This window comes from Callorhinus ursinus, unplaced genomic scaffold (assembly GCF_003265705.2).
Source record: "Callorhinus ursinus isolate GAN/ISIS: 27379988/994484 unplaced genomic scaffold, GSC_fseal_2.0 scaffold38, whole genome shotgun sequence".
In the NCBI taxonomy this organism is placed as follows: Eukaryota; Metazoa; Chordata; class Mammalia; order Carnivora; family Otariidae; genus Callorhinus; species Callorhinus ursinus.
Window position 1 is genome coordinate 1,720,326 of NW_027397100.1, and position 16,533 is coordinate 1,736,858.

Here is a 16,533-nt window from a genome sequence, read left to right on the forward strand (position 1 = left end):
GGGACTCCAGGATCATGACCTGAGCCGAAGGCAGTTGCTTAACCAACTGAGCCACCCAGGCGCCCCTCACTGAGGGATTTTAAATAGGGGATGGACACTCTTAGGTTTACACCTTAGAGGTCACTGGCATCTGTAGGGAGAGTGGGATGAAAGAGGGGAAGAAGAGCGGCAGTCGGGGATTACAGGAGGAGCCTGGGTAAGAGAAAATGTGAAGGCCTGAGCCAAGGAGGAGGCGAGGAAGAAGGGCATGACAGATTGTGAAGTGGAATGTATGGGACTCTGACTGGATGGGAAGATGAAAGAAAGGCAGAGTCCTTGGCTTCTGGTTTCTAAGTGAATGGTAGTCGCATTCAAATTCACGTGTCCCAAACTGAGCTCCTGATTCCCCCTGCTCATTCCTGTCTTCCTCATAGCAAGTCAGTGGCTTGTTTTTATAGTTGCCCAGGGCAGATAACTGCTGAGTTTACTTCTCTTGTTCTTTTCCCTTGCACATCTGAATCATCAGCAAAGCTCGTTGTTACCTTTAAAATACACATGGAATCTCACGCTTTCCCAATACCTTTACTGCTAACACTCAAGCCACTATCATCTCAAGCCTCCTAACTAGTCCTCCTGCAGATGATTCTCTTCACATCAGTCAGAGCGACCCTTTAAAAATGTTCAGATTAAGTGCTCTGCTCAAAACTCTCCAAGAGCCTCTATTTTACTCAGAGTAAACCCCAACATCCTTAAAGGCTGGCCTCAAAAGGTTCTGCATGAATTGGGCCCCTATTTCCTCTCTGATTACCCCTCCTATTACCCTCCCCCTGCCCCAGTCTGCTCCAGCCACACTGGAGACACTGTTGCTTTCGATGTGCCAAGCACACTCCTGCCTCAGGGCGTCTGCCCTTGTTCCCTCTGCCTGGACTGCTTTCCCCTGATGTGTCCGCATAGCTTGTTTTTCCCTCCCTTTATTCCGGTCTCTGCTCACATGTGGCTTTCCTGGACGCTATCTATGAAACACCACTACTGTTCCCCACTGGTCACTCTCTCCCCCTTCTCTCCGGCGTTCCCTAATGTAGTACGTATCTGTTTAAAGAGGGCAGGGACACTGTTCACTTCATTCGCTATTACATCCTCAGTGCCTTGAACAGTGCTATTATGGTGGGAGCTCAGTAAATACTTCTTGAATGAATAAACACAAGAGGAAGAGGTTTAGGAAGAAAAAGTTCAGTTCTGAATATGCTGTTTGAAGCATCTATGGGACAATCAGGTAGAGCCATGTAGAAGTTTACTTAGAAGCCTAGAAAGGAATTTTAAATAATAATAATAATGTTGATACTGTTAAACAAGTAATAAAAACACTTATTTGAAGCATGGTGCTGAGCACATTATGCTTAAATTATTTTGTCCTCATAATAGCTTGGCAGAAGAGGTATTTAAATGACCCCCAAAGAGAGTGGGTAAAAGTTCTCAGGAGTTCAAAACTGGAAGACTTTACACCTCTGTGCGTACTAGAGAGAGCCAGGGGGATTGTGATGTAGGAAAGGCCCACCCATGGGTCTCCGTCGCTCTCACCTTCATGTACTTGTTGAAGACAGTTTGGATCTCCTCATTGATGCTAGGCTGCAGGACAGCTCGGAGTAGGTCCATGGAGATGGCGGGATCTGTGAAACTGCATTCAGGAGGGAGACACAGTCAGGCGTCATGACCCAAACATATCTTTCCTAGTCTGCCCAGCCAATTATTGACACAGGCTCCTTTAATGACAGTATTAGATAGCTTCACCTGAAAACAAGCTACATGCCCAGGTTCTGTGCAAACTACACAGATGTATGTCTTTATTCCATTTTCATAATAACCCTATGAAATGAGTATTCCTTTTTAAAGTGTTTAACGAAATACAAAGTCTATACACTTTAACAAATAGTTTTAGTGAACATCCACTTAATCACGACCCAGGTCAAGAAATATAATCAGCATCCCGTAGGTCCATCTTGTGCTCTCTCCCTTCACTGAGAAATATACTACTATTAGCCCCACTTTTTTCTGAACTTCCATGCTATTCTGCCTCTTTAGAGCCCTCAACCACAAAACCCAGTGAACGTTAGGGATCTCAGGCACTGCTGAGTCCATGATACCTCCTCATTTTGTACGTGAGTCCAGAGGGGGCAATGATTCAACCCAAGGTCACACACAGAATTACAGAAGCTGACTCTCCTCTTTCCTAGTCCAGTGTTCTTTCTAATGGCTGATGATCTCTTTTCAGCTCTATGCAGTGGGGACCCCAAAGGTGCCACCCAAGCCAATGCCTGGGAGGCAAATACCCAGGACCAGCCTTACCTTGTTGTCATCTGTGAGCGGCGGCCCCTTCGCTGCACCTGCCGGTGCTTTATCATTATGTTCCAGGGGTTCTGTGGGGACCAAGGGGACATATGTCACTGAGGCCCCTGACACTGGGGTAGAGGTGGAGGGTATGAAGTTAAACGGAGACACCCCTGTTTCTCGGGTACTTTTAGCACCTCTCCCACCCTGGGATAGGCGGGAGGGCAGCGGTTGCAAGGCCCTGCCGGGGTGGAGGAACTGAGGTAAAGTTTCCTGCCTCGAAAGTCCCAACCCCCACCTTTTCTGGGACGGCAGGAGGAAGGGAACCAGTGTTTACGGAGGGACTACTCTGGGGCAGGTGGTGTGCTGGGCGCTTTCTTCGCATTTACACCCCATCCCCATAACAACTTTATGAGGCGGCACTAATCATCTCCATCTTACAGAAGAGGAAACTGGAGCTCAGGGGTTGACAGGACTGGCTCACGTCACCTAGCTAGGAGGGCGGCACCAGAATTTGAATCCAGGTCGTCGGACTGCGAAAACGCCAACCCCCTGGGCAGCACCAGCCGCCGCGTTCTCTCGCCCGCGGGCCAGGGTCCCGGGAGCCCGAGGCCCAGCCGGCCCGAGCCCAGGCCCAGCCCCGGCCTCCCCGGGGGCGTCCTCACCGTGAGAACCAGCTGCCCCGCTGCGCCCGCGTCGCCCAGCTCGGGGCCGCCCCGCTCTGCCCCGCCGGGTCCCCGCGGCTGCTCGGCGTCGCCAGTGGCGCCCATGGCTCCCCCGGCCCCACAACTTCAGCCCGACTCTGCCACCGGCCGGAAAGTAGCCCCGTGACGTCATTGGAGCGCGCCGCGCGCCGACCCGGAAGGGCGCCGCGGCGAACCGCGGGGTTTCCATGGGAACCGCAAGGCCGCTTCTCGCTGGGGTCTCGGACGCCTGCCGGCGCTCTGAGCGCTGTGGCCGGGGCTTTGTCTGGGGCGCGGCCGCCTCTCGGGTGCAGACTGTGGGTGTTTGGTCCGTGAGCTCTCTCCGCTGGGCGGAGACCGGTGGAAAAGTGCGGGGAAGGAGAAGGGGAGCGGGCTCCCTGGGCTGGGGTTTGGGTGCGGAGGGGAGCACAGCGGCGCCTGCAGTTCAGTCTTTGAAAGCCGTAGAGTGGGCGTAATGCGGGGACCTGAAAACCCAACAAGAGGAGGGTCTGACCCATGCCGTCCCAAACAGCCACCGGGTCCCTCCAGGCTTAGGCCTCAGGGGCTGCCTCTTGCATCTGAAGGCATCATAATGAAGTTTGGGTCTTGGCCCGTTGACTCCCCAAGCCCCAGGGAGCTGGGCTTCTCTCTTCAGACAGGTGATTCTGGGATGGGGAGGGGATGTAGGGATTTAACAGCTGTGGAGTTCCCCAGAGCTCCCCTTAGCTCTGGCTTAGAGATAAGATGTTACTTTTATCAGGTCACAATATGGGGTAGTAAAAAGTACGAGTTTTTCATGTAGAAAGATCTGAGTTCCAATCCAGGATGATATGGTGATTAAGAACATTGACTATGGAATTGGGCTGCCTGCCTTTGGTCTACCACCTCCTAACTGTGTGACTCTCGTTTCTTTCTGTGCCTCAGTTTCCCCATCTGTAGAGCGGGGATAATAGTACCTAATTCATAGGGTTGCAGTGAGGATTAAGTGAGTCAATTCATGTTAAGCACTTAGAACTGTGGCACAAGTAAACCCTCAAGCAATGCTATCTGTCGTTACTATTATTAAATTTCAGTAACCACCACTTACTAGCTTTATGGCTTTGGGCATTCTTTCTCAACCCCCCTGAACCAGTTTTATCATCTCTGCAAGATTATTGTGAGGTTTAAAATAAATAATACATATAAAGCACATGTTAAGTCATCAACAAATGTTAATTATCTCCATGCTCCAATATCAGCCTTAAAATAATAAGGCAACTCTTTGGCACCAAACTCTTTGGCTCTATTAAGGAGATTTTTTTACTTTACTCTTTAATCTTACTGGGCTAAGCAGTCTCAGTGGATACTATTAAATATCATGTCTGACCAAAGTCATAAGCAGGACAGATAAAAGGAAAACGAAATAGAGGAAGAGGAGATGAAGAAAGGGAGTATAGATGGTCTAGACTACTTGAGTCACAGCCACTTCTTTTGGGTTCTGTCAACTAGCCTTCACACAATCCAAAAATGGCCTGTATGTAGGTCTAGACAGACCAAGATGTAGGTGCTTGGTGCATTTGTATTAGTTCTGAACAAACTCAAATATGGCTTTATTGTAGTTTTTTGATGGTTTCTAAGTAGTCTGCTCCATTCTCTGTTTTCTAGGTTGCTAGGATGAACAGGAGCCACACTGCATTTTATTAGCTTTGGTTATTATTAAGTCACGTCTCTGGTCCTTCCCTCTGTCACTTTGACTGCAGCTGTGTCCTTCCAAAGCCCTTTAGGGCTCCTTTTGATCCTGTGTCAGTGGCCATCCCTCCATTTCCCCAGCTACCGACCAGGTTCCTCCTCATTGTCCAGGGGTGTTGTGTATATTGCATTACAGAGTTTGATGATCATCATCACATGTGCCCTTTGGGAGTGCCAGGAATTTTCCCACACACCAGCAACCAGTCACTTTTCTTCTTGTCAGGAGAAGACATCCTTGGGGAATATTGCGACAGGGAAGACTTTGGGGCCGGGTTTAGGCCAGTCTCCTCGTCCTGCCCTTGCCAAGGTGTACACCTCCAGCCTGGACTGAGCGCTCATCTCAACTCTCTGCGCCATCGTCATGCTGAGCTGCCTCTTCCTCCTGAAGTCACTTCTTGCTCTTGGGTCCCTGACATCCTGGGTGGCTGCAGGAGAGCATGGTGAGCTATTATTTGGGATCCCAACAGAAAGTGACTAAGAAGTCATCCCCTACCTCTTCCTGGAGCGAGAGTCCTCATTTGTGGAGAATGGTCATTTCTGTAGGACAGGACTGGATGCATAGATTCTCAGGACAGCCGGGGTAGGTCTTCCTGGCTTTCTTTTCCCTCTCTGGACAAGGAGGTAGGACTTCCAGTCTGGCTTATTAGAGGTTCTAGCGTTTCCCTAGAGCTCCTTAAATGTGAACAGGATCACCACAACCTTTCCCTCTTTTTATCCGCAAAGTGGCTGGACGTTCGGTAGGGGTGGGCGAGTTTCAGGGGTTGTGTGTGTGGGGGGGAGGGGACAGTGGTTGCTGAGCTATTTTGCATAGGAATGTTGGCAGAGGCTGAACATCCCTGAAGTGCGCTCAGCTTCCATTCCCCATTTCTTGAGGCTTAGCCAGTCACCCCAACCTCATGGGATATCTTTTGCAGTGAAAGCAGGAGAATGCCCCCCTGATAAGAACCCGTGCAGAGAGCTGTGCCAGGGGGATGAGTCGTGTCCGGCCAGGCAGAAGTGCTGCGGCACCGGCTGCAGTCGGGTCTGCCGAGGAGGCCTTCCAGAAGGTATGTTGGCCGGGGAGGCAAAATCCAGGTGTGCTCTCTGACCTTGCCTCTGGGCTAGAAAGAGCCTCCTACCTCCTAGATGGGCTCTGGAAATCCAGCTTGCCTGCAGCACCTCTTCCCGCTTTGGGGGTTTCTTCTTTAATCACTCAGTCCCCAGTGCTTTGTCTTCTATCAGGAAAGAACACACAACTGATGATCTCTGCCTTTTATATGCACTCAGGGCTCATTGGCTGTATGGCCGAGTGAAGGCTGGAGGGCCAAGTTGTGAGAGGAAGCCTGTTAGAGGTAGTGATCAAAAGAGTAGACCCCGAGCCAAGCAGACTTTTCACACTGCAAATAAGCCGTAAACTGCTCTTTTTAAGTGTTAAGCTTTTAAGCCTCCATTTCCTCACCTGTTAAATGGAGATAATGGTTTGTACCTCTTGGGATTGTTGTGAGGATCAAATGAGAGGTTCCTGGCACAAGGTGAACTCAGTAAATGTGACAGTAAATGTGAGCTCTTATCATTGTTACTGTCTCTGCTTTAGCGCCAAGGTTGAGAGTCCTAAAGAAGCTCAGGGCTTCCTTCCTTTGATTTTCCCTTTTGCTGCACCTGTGGGTGCCACTACTCTCTCTCTCTTCCTCTTTTTTTTTTTTTTTTTTTTGTGGCTGTCTCCCTTTTTTGCTACAGGGAGGAAAGGAGATTGTCCCAGGCCTGTTCGGAAACAGTCCTGCTTCCAAAGGTGCATCACTGATGAGACTTGTCCAGGTACAAAGAAATGCTGCACGTTTGGCTGCAACAAGCACTGTGTGGTCCCAGTCTCTAAACCAAAGCTGGGTAAGAAACACTGCCCTTGGGGGGGCCCATGGACTCTTGGGCCTGCCTGCTTCTTTCTCAGATAAGCCCATGCCATCCTATTGTTGGCTTTTCTTTCCTTTGAACAACAAAAATTAAGCGCTTGTCAAATTCTGAGAACTTTTCTAAAAAAAAAGTTAGAGAACGGGTACCCCAGCCAGAATGATCTGTGTGACATGTGATCCAGGCAGGCAGAGGAGGCTGCCAGAAGGGAGATCTTGGCTTGCAGAACTTTCTGCTCTAGTGCTTGCCGCCTCCCCCGGTCCCTGAGAGGCCTTGCCAAAAAGTATTAGAAATTGATGATGTATCTCCTGTGGCTCACTCCTACTCATTTTCCTCTTGTTTCCAGATTTTTATGGTTAATTTTGCTTGTTTGTGCTTGCAAATATATTTTATTATCATATTGTTTCTCATGACCCTGCTCCCTGAAAATATGGAAGCTGCTTTTATTGGAGAGATGTTAGATGTATACATTAACTTCAGGGGGGCACCTGGGTGGCTTAGTCGGTTAAGCATCCGCCTTCAGCTCAGGTCATGATCCCAGGGTCCTGGGATTGAACCCCGTGTCATCAGGCTCCCTGTTCAGTGGGGAGTCTGCTTCTCCCTCTCTCTCTGCCCCTTCCCCCACTCTTGGTCTCTTCCTCTCTCAAATTAATAAATAAAATCTTAAAAAAATTAATTTAGGGACAACTGACATTTTTATGTTGGATCTTTATGTCTTCCCATTGTGCAAGGGCATTTGATGTATTTCAGGGTGTTTTATAGTTTTAAAATACGTCTTTTTTTTTTTCCAAAGATTTTATTTATTTGACAGAGAGAGACACAGCGAGAACAGGAACACAAGCAGGGGGAGTGGGAGAGGGAGAAGCAGGCCTCCCGCTGAGCAGGGAGCCCGATGCGGGCCCTCGATCCCAGGACCCTGAGATCATGACCTGAGCCGAAGGCAGACGCTTAACGACTGAGCCACCCAGGTGCCTCTTTAAAATACTTCTTGATAAGTCAGTGCCCAAGTTTTATTTTTTTCTTCACTGCAATGGGGTCTTACAGCACGCCTTCCATTATGTTTTCTAAAGAGACTGGGACCATCCTCTTGAATGCACATGGCAGCTATTCCAGCAGAAAAGCCTAGGTTTTGGTCATCAGAGAGCTGGGTTCAAGCCTGAGGCTCACCAGTTACTGGCCAGCAGGTCCCTGATCACGTGTCTTCTGCTTCCCCGAGCCACATTTCCCTTCTCTGTAAAATGGAAAGAATAAGCCTTGGAGGTTGTTGTAGAGAGTCAAAATATGTGAAGCATTTAGCCCTCAGTAGACATTAGCTTCCTTCCTGTTGCCTGCTAAGGTGGGCTTCATCAGGAGTGTGGCTGCTAACCAGCCCCTTCGATCAAGAACCAGGGTTGCTTTCTCCTCCCCTGACCTCTTCCTCTTGGAGACCCTGGAACTCCACAGCGTGTGACCACCTCTTTCCTTCCGGCTGAACCTCCCCAGGTAGCGGGCCCCTCCCCTGTGCCCCGTGCGGCTGTGTCTGGCTTCAGCAGCTCTCTTGGGCGCCCTGCCCATAAGAGAGAATAGAAGGTTGTACTCCTTGCCAGGAGTCCTGTGGCCCAGTTTTGGAACCAGAGCCTGGGAACCTGTGTCAGGCCGGTCACTCACCGCCAGCCCGGAGGGCCCAGCACAGTGTTCCAGTGTGTGAAGCTGACGGCCAAGTGACGGGGGCTGAGGGAGAGGCCAGCATGCAGGCCAGACCCTTGGTGAGCGACCCTGGGCCCTGGCCAGGCCAGATGGGGCTTTCTTGTCCCTTGGAGCTAGGCAGCCTGCCAGAGTGACCTCCCTGCAGATCTCCCAGAGTGTACTTACTGGCTGAGTGGGGGTCCTAGTCTGGCGGGAGGCGGTGCTGGCTGTGGTGTTAGTAGTTAATGACTTTTCTATGGCTCCGGTCCTGGGCTGGGCCGCTCAGTGAGACTGCTTGCTACACTCGGTGTCACAGGAAGCTGTGCGTCCTGGGCTCTGAACAGTCCCTGCTTTCCCTCAGCTCTGCCATTGCCAGAGGTTTACCAGAGCCAGTGCTGGTCTGTTTGGTAAGGTGGAGGGACAGTCAGGCCGCCCGAGGGCTCAGGGCAGACATTGGGCCCTGCTCCCGTAGACAGTTCGTTCTGAGCATGATGGGAACTTTGGCTTCTCTGCTTGCTGTGTGGCCTCTCTGAACCTCACCTTTGTCTCTGTAAAGTGGAGATAACCATATTTACCTCTAAGAGTGATAATGACCTTTGGGCTGCTAGAACAGGATACCATAGGCTGGGTGGCTTATAAATAACAGAAGTTTATTTCTTACAATTCTGGAGGCTGAGAAGTCCAAGATTAAGGTGCCGGCATCTTCAGTGTCTGGTGAGAGCCAGCTTCCTGGTTCATAGGCTACCACGTCTTCACTGGGACCTCATACGGTGGAAGGGGGCAATACGGGCATCGTCCCCTTCATGAGGGCACCCCTCTCATGACCCGATCACCTCCCAAAGCCCCCATCTTCTAAGTCCATCACACTGGGGGAACACAAACATTCAGTCTGTATCATATACTTTGGAAGGAATGTATTTAAAAATCCTATAGAGGGGAGCGGGGTTGGGGATGGGTCAGCCCGGTGATGGGTATTAAGGAGGGCACGAACTGCGTGGAGCACTGGGTGTTATACAAAAACAATGAATCGTGGACCACTACATCAAAAACTAATGATGCACTGTATGGTGATTAACATAACGTAATATAAATATAAATATATATATGTGTATACACACACACACACACACACACACACACACACACACACACACACACACAAAAGGCCTATAGAAAACCTACCAAGTAATGCTCAACAGCTCATGCTGTGATGCCCAGCACCTCTCTGTTCAGGTTCCCTCCCCGCCGTCCCAAGTCTGACCTGTCTGTCCACTCCCTCACTTACCTACTCACTCACTCTGTATCGAGTGTTGGCCTGGCTGGCATCTGTATGTCTCGTGGTGAGCAAGGCAGCCGTGCTTATAACTGCTGGTCACGGATTGTGATGAGGGCTGTGAAGGGGCATCAAAGCGAGCTATAGAGGAGGTGTCCTTTCAACCTGGAGGATGAGAGGGTGCTGGCCGCGGGGTGCCCGGAAGGGGGACCTGCACGGGCCAAGGCCAGGAGGAGGGACGAGCTTACTGTTGCAAGGAAGTGAAAGGAGGTCAGTGGGGTTGGAGAAAGGAGAAGGAGAAGGAAGGTGGTTCCAGTTAGGGAGAGTCCAGATTTTGGGTGAGTCTCCAGGGCCTCTGTCTAAGGCTTTGTTCTAAGAGCACTGGGAAGCCTTTGCAGGGCTTATAAAAGCAGGGAGGAGAGGCCCAGTCTGGTTTCCATTTTACTTTATTTTTTTAAAAGGTTTCTTTATTAGGAGACTTTTTAAAATAAAGATTTTATTTATTTGAGAGAGAGAGTGAGCGAGAGAGAGAGAGAGAGAAGGAGCAGGGGGAGGGGCAGAGGGAGAGGGAGAAGCAGACTCCCTGCTGAGCAGGGAGCCACCCAGGCTCCCCGTGCATGCGTGAGTCCCAGCTCTTGTTCTCGGGTAATCCTGGAGGGAATCATAATGGTATGGCTTAAAGGACCACATCATTGGTCCTAGTGTCAGAGCTGGGAATTTGGGACCCAATTCTGCCACTGTTGACCTCAGGCCAATCCTGCCCCTTTGCTGGATGTCTGGCTGGCTGTTTGCAAGAGGAGCAAGTGTGATGGCTCAGAGGGCCCTTCTTGGCTTAAGAAGTTCTGAGATTTCACTTTTCTACCAGCACCACTGTCCTTCCCTCAGATATAGGGGAAGGTTAGAGCTGGGGCAACAGTAAAGCCTATGTCTGAGTATTTCCTGGGCTTCAGCTTTTTATTCTTTTTTTTTTTTTTTTTTTTTGTGATAGCTTGGGTCTTGGGATAGGGGCATTTTTGCAGGATGGGGATGACCATTCCCATTCTGACTCTCATTCCTGTTTCTCATCCTCATTCCTGGTTAGATAACTGTGAGGTACCTGGAAGCCATGTGGTATGAGGAACTGAGCTGACCTAATTTGGGAAAGCTGAGACAGAGGCAGAAGATCCTTGTCTAGGATGATGGTACCAGCCATGTTTTCACAAGGTCTCTGGGCATAGGACAAGGACCAATGGATAGAACTTTTTTTTTTTTAAGATTTTATTTATTTGACAGAGAGAGACAGCGAGAGAGGGAACACAAGCAGGGGGAGTGGGAGAGGGAGAAGCAGGCTTCCCGCCGAGCAGGGAGCCCGATGCGGGGCTCGATCCCAGGACCCTGGGATCATGACCTGAGCCAAAGGCAGACGCTCAACAACTGAGCCACCCAGGTGCGCCTGGATAGAACTTCTTGACAGCCAGATTTCAGTTGAGTATAAAGTGTAAGGATGGGGGCACCTGGGTGGCACAGTTGGTTAAGTGTCTGACTTTTTTTTTTTTTTTAAAGATTTTATTTATTTATTTATTTGAGAGAGAGGGAATGAGAGATAGAGAGCACGAGAGGGAAGAGGGTCAGAGGGAGAAGCAGACTCCCCACTGAGCAGGGAGCCTGATGCGGGACTCGATCCCGGGACTCCAGGATCATGACCTGAGCCGAAGGCAGTCACTTAACCAACTGAGCCACCCAGGCGCTCAGTGTCTGACTTTTTTTTAAAAAATATTTTTATTTATTTATTTGACAGAGACACAGTGAAAGAAGGAAAACAAGCAGGGGGAGTGGGAGAGGGAGAAGCAGGCTTCCTGCTGAGCAGGGAGCCCCATGTGGGGCTCGATCCCAGGACCCTGGGATCATGACCTAAGCTGAAGGCAGACACTTAACGACTGAGCCACCCTGGTGCCCCAAGTGTCTGACTCTTGATTTCGGCAGTGGTCATGGTCTCAGGGTCGTGAGATCAAGCCCTGCATCAGGCTCTGTGCTCAACACAGAGTCTGCTTGAGATTCTCTCTCTCCCTCTGGCTCGTGCTCTCTCTCTCTAAAATAAATAATAAACAAATCTTAGAAAAAAGTGTAAGGATGGCATAGTCTGGCTTGGAGGTCATGAATTCCAGTGTTTGAGTGGAGAGTAGGGAATTATTTGGCAGGGATTCAGGCATCACACATGGGGGATGCAGTGGGTGGCCATGGTGGGCACTGGTCAACGGGCATGTGCTCTGATCCTCAGGGCTTCAGCCTGTTCCCCAAGAGTCCCTTCATTGCATCTGCTATTTGACAAAACCCCAGGGACCTCCAAGCCTGGCCTGGAAGAGAGTAAAGGTTTGGTGTCTATGCCTGGTCCTGGGGCTGAGGGCAGAGAGTAGCAGAGTGCTCCTGGCATTGGTCACTTCAGGGCCAAGCTCAGCAAAATGGTGACATCGGGGAAGGGTGCTTCTCCCTATAATCCCACGAGAAGTTATATTGGTAGGTTTTTCCCACCAGAGAGATGTTTTTATGCCCAGCCTTCTCAACTGTGGGATGAAAGGCTTTGTTCTTTGTTAAATAGATTTTAGTGTTTATCAAGCAGGTGGGGAGGTGTGGAAAGCTACATCTGGCAGTTAGCATGACCATATTTCCTGGATAAAAAATCAGATTCGATGTGATCTGACAATGGCAGAGAATCTTTGAAATAGGGGCTGTTCAGGAAATCCTGTGATGCTGGATGATTACACCCTGATTGTTCAGGTGCAGCCTCCTTGGAGGCCAACGCTTGTTTTTTTCCATCATGGCAGCCTTCCCCGAGCCAGCCATAGGCAATTTTACTTCCGTGTCCCAACTCAGAGGCACTGGGCCAGTGCTGTTTTGGTTTTCTACAATGCTTTTAATAGCCTGTCACTTCTTTTCTCCACCTAAAGAATCTGAAATAAACACTGAGATGAATTAGTCATGGTGAGTCAGTTTGGTTTGGATGTGACTTCCTGGGGTGTGCCTGCTCCCAAGGACCTGGCCCGGGGCCTGCGTGTTTTATGGATGGCGTAGTAGAAGGAGTGCTTCCAAACCAAGAGGCTGAGTTTTGTCCTGCTTTGCCACTGACTCACTCTGTAGTTCTGGGCAAACCCCTTCTCTTCTCTGAGCATTGTTATCTTCAGAGGGGTGGTGAAGGGGCACGTTGTGGATGTGCTTGGCTGTATGCAACAGAAAATTAACCAAATACAAGTTTGTTTTTCTCACGTAACAAGAAGTCCTGAAGTAGGGACCAGGGCTGGGGTGGTGGCTCCATGATGCTAATAAGGATGAGGTTATTTTTTTTTCCTTCTCCTTTACGTTCCTTGGCTTCATCCTCATACTCATTGCCTCGTGGTTGAAAGAAGACAGCGCTACCTCCCTGTGTTATGTCTGTCTTTGCACTGGAAGAAAGAGAAGCCAGGGGGCAGTTTGAAAGGTGCATTACCTGGATCAGGAATGCAAAAGCAGCTGATGTCTTAGCTTGTGGCCCACTCCTAGCTACAGGGTAATTTGGGGAAGCAAATCATTGTAGCTGGCTGGGCTCACTGCCTCTCCTAACACACCTGGTTTTATTAGCAAGTGTTTCAGTTATCCATGGCTGCATAACAAATACTTCCCAAACTTAGTGGCTCAAAATAACAACAGTTGCCTCTTTCCCACAGCTATTTGCGTTGGCTGGGCTCAGCTGGGCAGTTCTTACGCCCACATATGCCGAAGCTAGGTCACTCACACAGCTGCGTGCAGCTGGGAGCTCAGTGGGGAGCTCAGTGGTGGCTGGACCAGGCGGGATGCTTCTCTTCATCCAGCTTCTCTCTCTTTGGGGCATCTCATCATCCTGTAGTTGAGTCCAGGCTGCTTCACGGCATAGTGGCTGGTTTCCAAGGTGGGGGTGTTTTAAGAGGACCAGTCCCAATATGCAAGTGCTTATCAAGCCTCTGCTCACATCACACTTGCTGGTGTCCTGTTGGTCAAAGCAAGTCACACAGTCCAGCCCAGAGACAATATGGGAGGTGTGGTTCACTGGGGGCCACGACCATAGGTGTCTACCACAGGAAGGAGGGAGGGAGAGTGAATATGGGGCTGGCACTAAGTCTGTTTGCCACAGTGGGTTAGACCTCAACAGTGTTTTCCAGACTACGAGTCTTGAGATCAGTTTAGTAGTTGATGACCAGCATTTAAAAAAAAAAAAAAGGAAAGAAATAGAAAGACTGTAAAGTATATACATGTATGCACATAAACACCTACATTTTAAGCATGTGTATGGATTAACATACGCCATGAAAAATAAAATTTTGCACTCAAGAGTCACAGTGAAAATAACTGGAAACCCTGGGCCTAAACATCTCTGGGCCCCATGCTCTGATTCTATGGCAGAGTCTGGGGGCGAATGTCCTGCTGACCCCCTTCCGTGCGAGGAGCTGTGTGACAGGGACGAGTCCTGTCCCCAGGGGCATAAATGCTGCAGCACCGGCTGTGGCCACTCCTGCCGTGGAGACATTGAGGGAGGTACGTTGGCCCTTTGGGGAAGGAATCCTTGAGTTCCAGGGTTGGTTGGGGAGGGAGCCATCTGTGGCCTCCTTGTCTTTCCCTTCCTGGGGGGGTCAGAGTTCTCACCCCTACTGTCCTCCTAGCCTCCACCCCAAAGCCACCCCTCCCCCTGGGGCCCAAGGGCCCGTGCTGGCGTCGAAAGAACTAGGGGAAGGCAGTGTGGGTTAGTAGGAAGAGTCCCGAGTCTGGAAGACAGGTCGCTTGGCGTGTGGTCTTGGTTCTGCCGCTGACTGGCCATGTGCCCTCGGAGAAGCAGACTCTTCCTGAGCCAGTTTCTTCGTCTGTAAAGTGAGGGAATTGCCCAAGATCATGGTTTTCTGACCAGATTCTTAGCAACATATCTGCAATAGATAAAAGCATTCCTGATTTGATTTCTTTAGTTTCAGTATATATATTTTAAACAAGTCCCTATTTTTTGAGTGCTCCTTTTGTACCAGGCACTGTGGAACTCCACTTAGAATCACTGGCTCAGATGTTGTTTTTAGACAACATGTAGATTCCCAGGCAGTGTTCAAGGTTCTGAAGACAGATTCTTGTCCTTATTAGCTTCTCAGGGAAGGTAGACAGATCAGGAATTGTAATGAATTCTGATGAGAGGAGCACAAAGCAGGGCGCCAAACCTTGTCTGGGATGACAGAGGAGGCCTCCCTGAGGAAGGGACACTGGGAGGCCCAGCTATGGGGGAGGCAGAGGGGGGGCTCCTTGGCACTCCACCCAGCCCCGCCGACAGAAGGATCAAACCAAGGGACCTCCAGGGAACTCTGTGAGATGCCATTTGAAAACTGTTGGTCCCGATGCTCTCTTGGGACCCCACCGATTCTCAGAGGCTCTAGCTCCCAGGTTCCCCAGGCAGATCTTTGGTTAAGATCTAGTTACAGTCAGGGGTGGATTCCTCTGGAGCCTCCGAGTCTCTTTACCTGTGCCTGTTTGTCCTGCAGGGCGGGCTGGTGATTGCCCACACATTTTGGTGGGCCTGTGCAGTGTCAACTGCGTGATGGACGAGAATTGCCAGGCCGGGGAAAAGTGCTGCGAGCCAGGCTGTGGCCGCTTCTGTGTCCCGCCCGTTCAGCCACCAGAACTGGCCACAAACCCCAGCTGGGCCCCCCGCTCTGATTCTGCCTTGGGTGAGTCAGGCCCAGCATCACTGATAAGAGCGCACTTAGCTGCTGTGTGTGGACCACTGGCTTAGGTGCTGGGTAGGGGACTTCAGAGGGTCGAGACAAAGTTCTTGCCCTGGAGAGTCGAGTGGGAGAGAAAGATCCTATGCCCCAGATGAGAACCCTTTTTGTAGACTGCATGGGCTTTTAGGCTCTCAGAGTAGGCGCGGCTCCTTGGGAAGATCTTTCTGCCCGAAGTAGGATTAGATCTGGGCCCTGAAGGCTAGGCAGGATGTGACAAAAGGAGGAAAGCACGGAGAACATGCTGGACGAGAGTGGGGGAGGAGGGGTCTGGTGGTTAGTAAAGGCACAAAGGGTGGAATGCGTGTGACACATTTGGGGAGCCGGGTTGGGGGTCGGGCGAGGGTGGGCTGGTGCTTGGAGGCAGAAGGTTGACAGTTGAGTGAGTAGGGTCTTCACTGCCAGTTCGGACTGGAGTGTCTGGGAAGCAGGGCGCCATCCAAGGCTTTGGGGAGCAGTGCATGCCGAGCATCTCTAGGTTGGAGGGGAGCTGGAGCCAGGAGGGCACAGCTGTGACCCGATGCTGCTTCTTTTTGCAGAGACCCCAGTGCCTTAGCTGTCCTGATTTGTTCTGAGCTGCTTCGGTGACTACCGGGGGCTTGTCCTGGCTGCCAGGAGAGGGTGATGTCCTGGGGCTGTGACCCTCCTGGGGGCTCTCGTTGCCCTCTCTGCCCTGCTTCTGTTCCTGCTGCTGCCCTGAGCACGGGAAACAGTCGTGGGTTTGAGCAATGGTGTGTGGCGCTGCTTTTCCCCAATAAAGACTGTGCTGACTTTCTTGTCTGTGCTGTTTGAGGGCCAGGACGGGGAGAGAGCTAGGGGGTCTGAGCATGTTGGCAGGATTACGGGACTTAATGAGAACACTGAATGTGGGCGCTGCCCTGGTGGCGAGGGCAGAGGTGGGTGGGAGCTCAGCCTAGGCTGACTTGCCACAGATGTCTCTCTCAAGCCTCAGGGGTGGGACCCTCAGGCCTCTTCTTGGGCCAGCTGACTTTTCTTTTATCGGAGAATGTGAGTTGGGGATGGAACAGGGGTAGGCAACTAGTTTACTGTAGTCCCTTGGATGTTCCCCCCTTGGATCTCCTTCCTTGGGGGCTGGCCCTTGGCTCCAAGGCAGGCAGTTTGTCCCCTCCAGGTAGCTTTGCTGTAGGGAGGGGTTGTCTTTAGGTTCTCAGAATATAAAAAATTAAAAAAAAAATTAAAAAATGCATACAAAATGGATCACATTCCATATCCTGGAGAAATTTATGTCATCACA

At 50.6% G+C, this 16,533-nt stretch overlaps 2 protein-coding genes across 6 annotated transcripts in view; one reads left to right on the forward strand and one right to left on the reverse strand.

The window, feature by feature from the left end:
* DNTTIP1 (deoxynucleotidyltransferase terminal interacting protein 1) overlaps positions 1-3,147 on the reverse strand; it is a 22,665-nt gene extending 19,518 nt beyond the window's left edge. For both annotated transcript variants that reach the window (XM_073880344.1, XM_025875640.2), the window contains exons 1-3: positions 2,970-3,147; positions 2,323-2,393; positions 1,558-1,654 (exon numbers count right to left, since the gene is read on the reverse strand). In XM_073880344.1, coding sequence (XP_073736445.1) covers positions 1,558-1,654; positions 2,323-2,393; positions 2,970-3,074 — 273 coding nt within the window. In that variant the 5' untranslated portion in view covers positions 3,075-3,147. The remainder of the gene's footprint in view (positions 1-1,557; positions 1,655-2,322; positions 2,394-2,969) is intronic.
* A 46-nt stretch (positions 3,148-3,193) lies between these two features.
* On the forward strand, positions 3,194-16,043 carry WFDC3 (WAP four-disulfide core domain 3). Of its 4 annotated transcripts, none has more exons than XM_025875643.2 (7): positions 3,194-3,315; positions 4,939-5,155; positions 5,630-5,761; positions 6,432-6,578; positions 13,927-14,058; positions 15,039-15,224; positions 15,818-16,043. In XM_025875643.2, exons 2-7 carry the CDS (start codon positions 5,077-5,079, stop codon positions 15,832-15,834), a joined length of 693 nt encoding a protein of 230 aa, XP_025731428.1. In that variant the 5' UTR covers positions 3,194-3,315; positions 4,939-5,076; the 3' UTR covers positions 15,835-16,043. The 4 variants fall into 4 exon arrangements, with proteins under 4 accessions (XP_025731428.1, XP_073736446.1, XP_073736447.1 ...); XM_073880345.1 differs by having other exon boundaries at positions 3,195-3,646; XM_073880346.1 differs by having other exon boundaries at positions 3,195-3,355.
* The last annotated feature ends 490 nt before the right edge of the window (positions 16,044-16,533 follow it).

Bases quoted from the DNA above. Each gene is read 5' to 3' on its own strand.
- WFDC3 (XM_025875643.2), top strand. From the start codon at position 5,077: ATGCTGAGCTGCCTCTTCCTCCTGAAGTCACTTCTTGCTCTTGGGTCC. The intron at 5,156-5,629 runs GTGAGCTATTAT...TATCTTTTGCAG, and splicing joins GGTGGCTGCAGGAGAGCATG to TGAAAGCAGGAGAATGCCCC. The intron at 5,762-6,431 runs GTATGTTGGCCG...TTTTTGCTACAG, and splicing joins CCGAGGAGGCCTTCCAGAAG to GGAGGAAAGGAGATTGTCCC.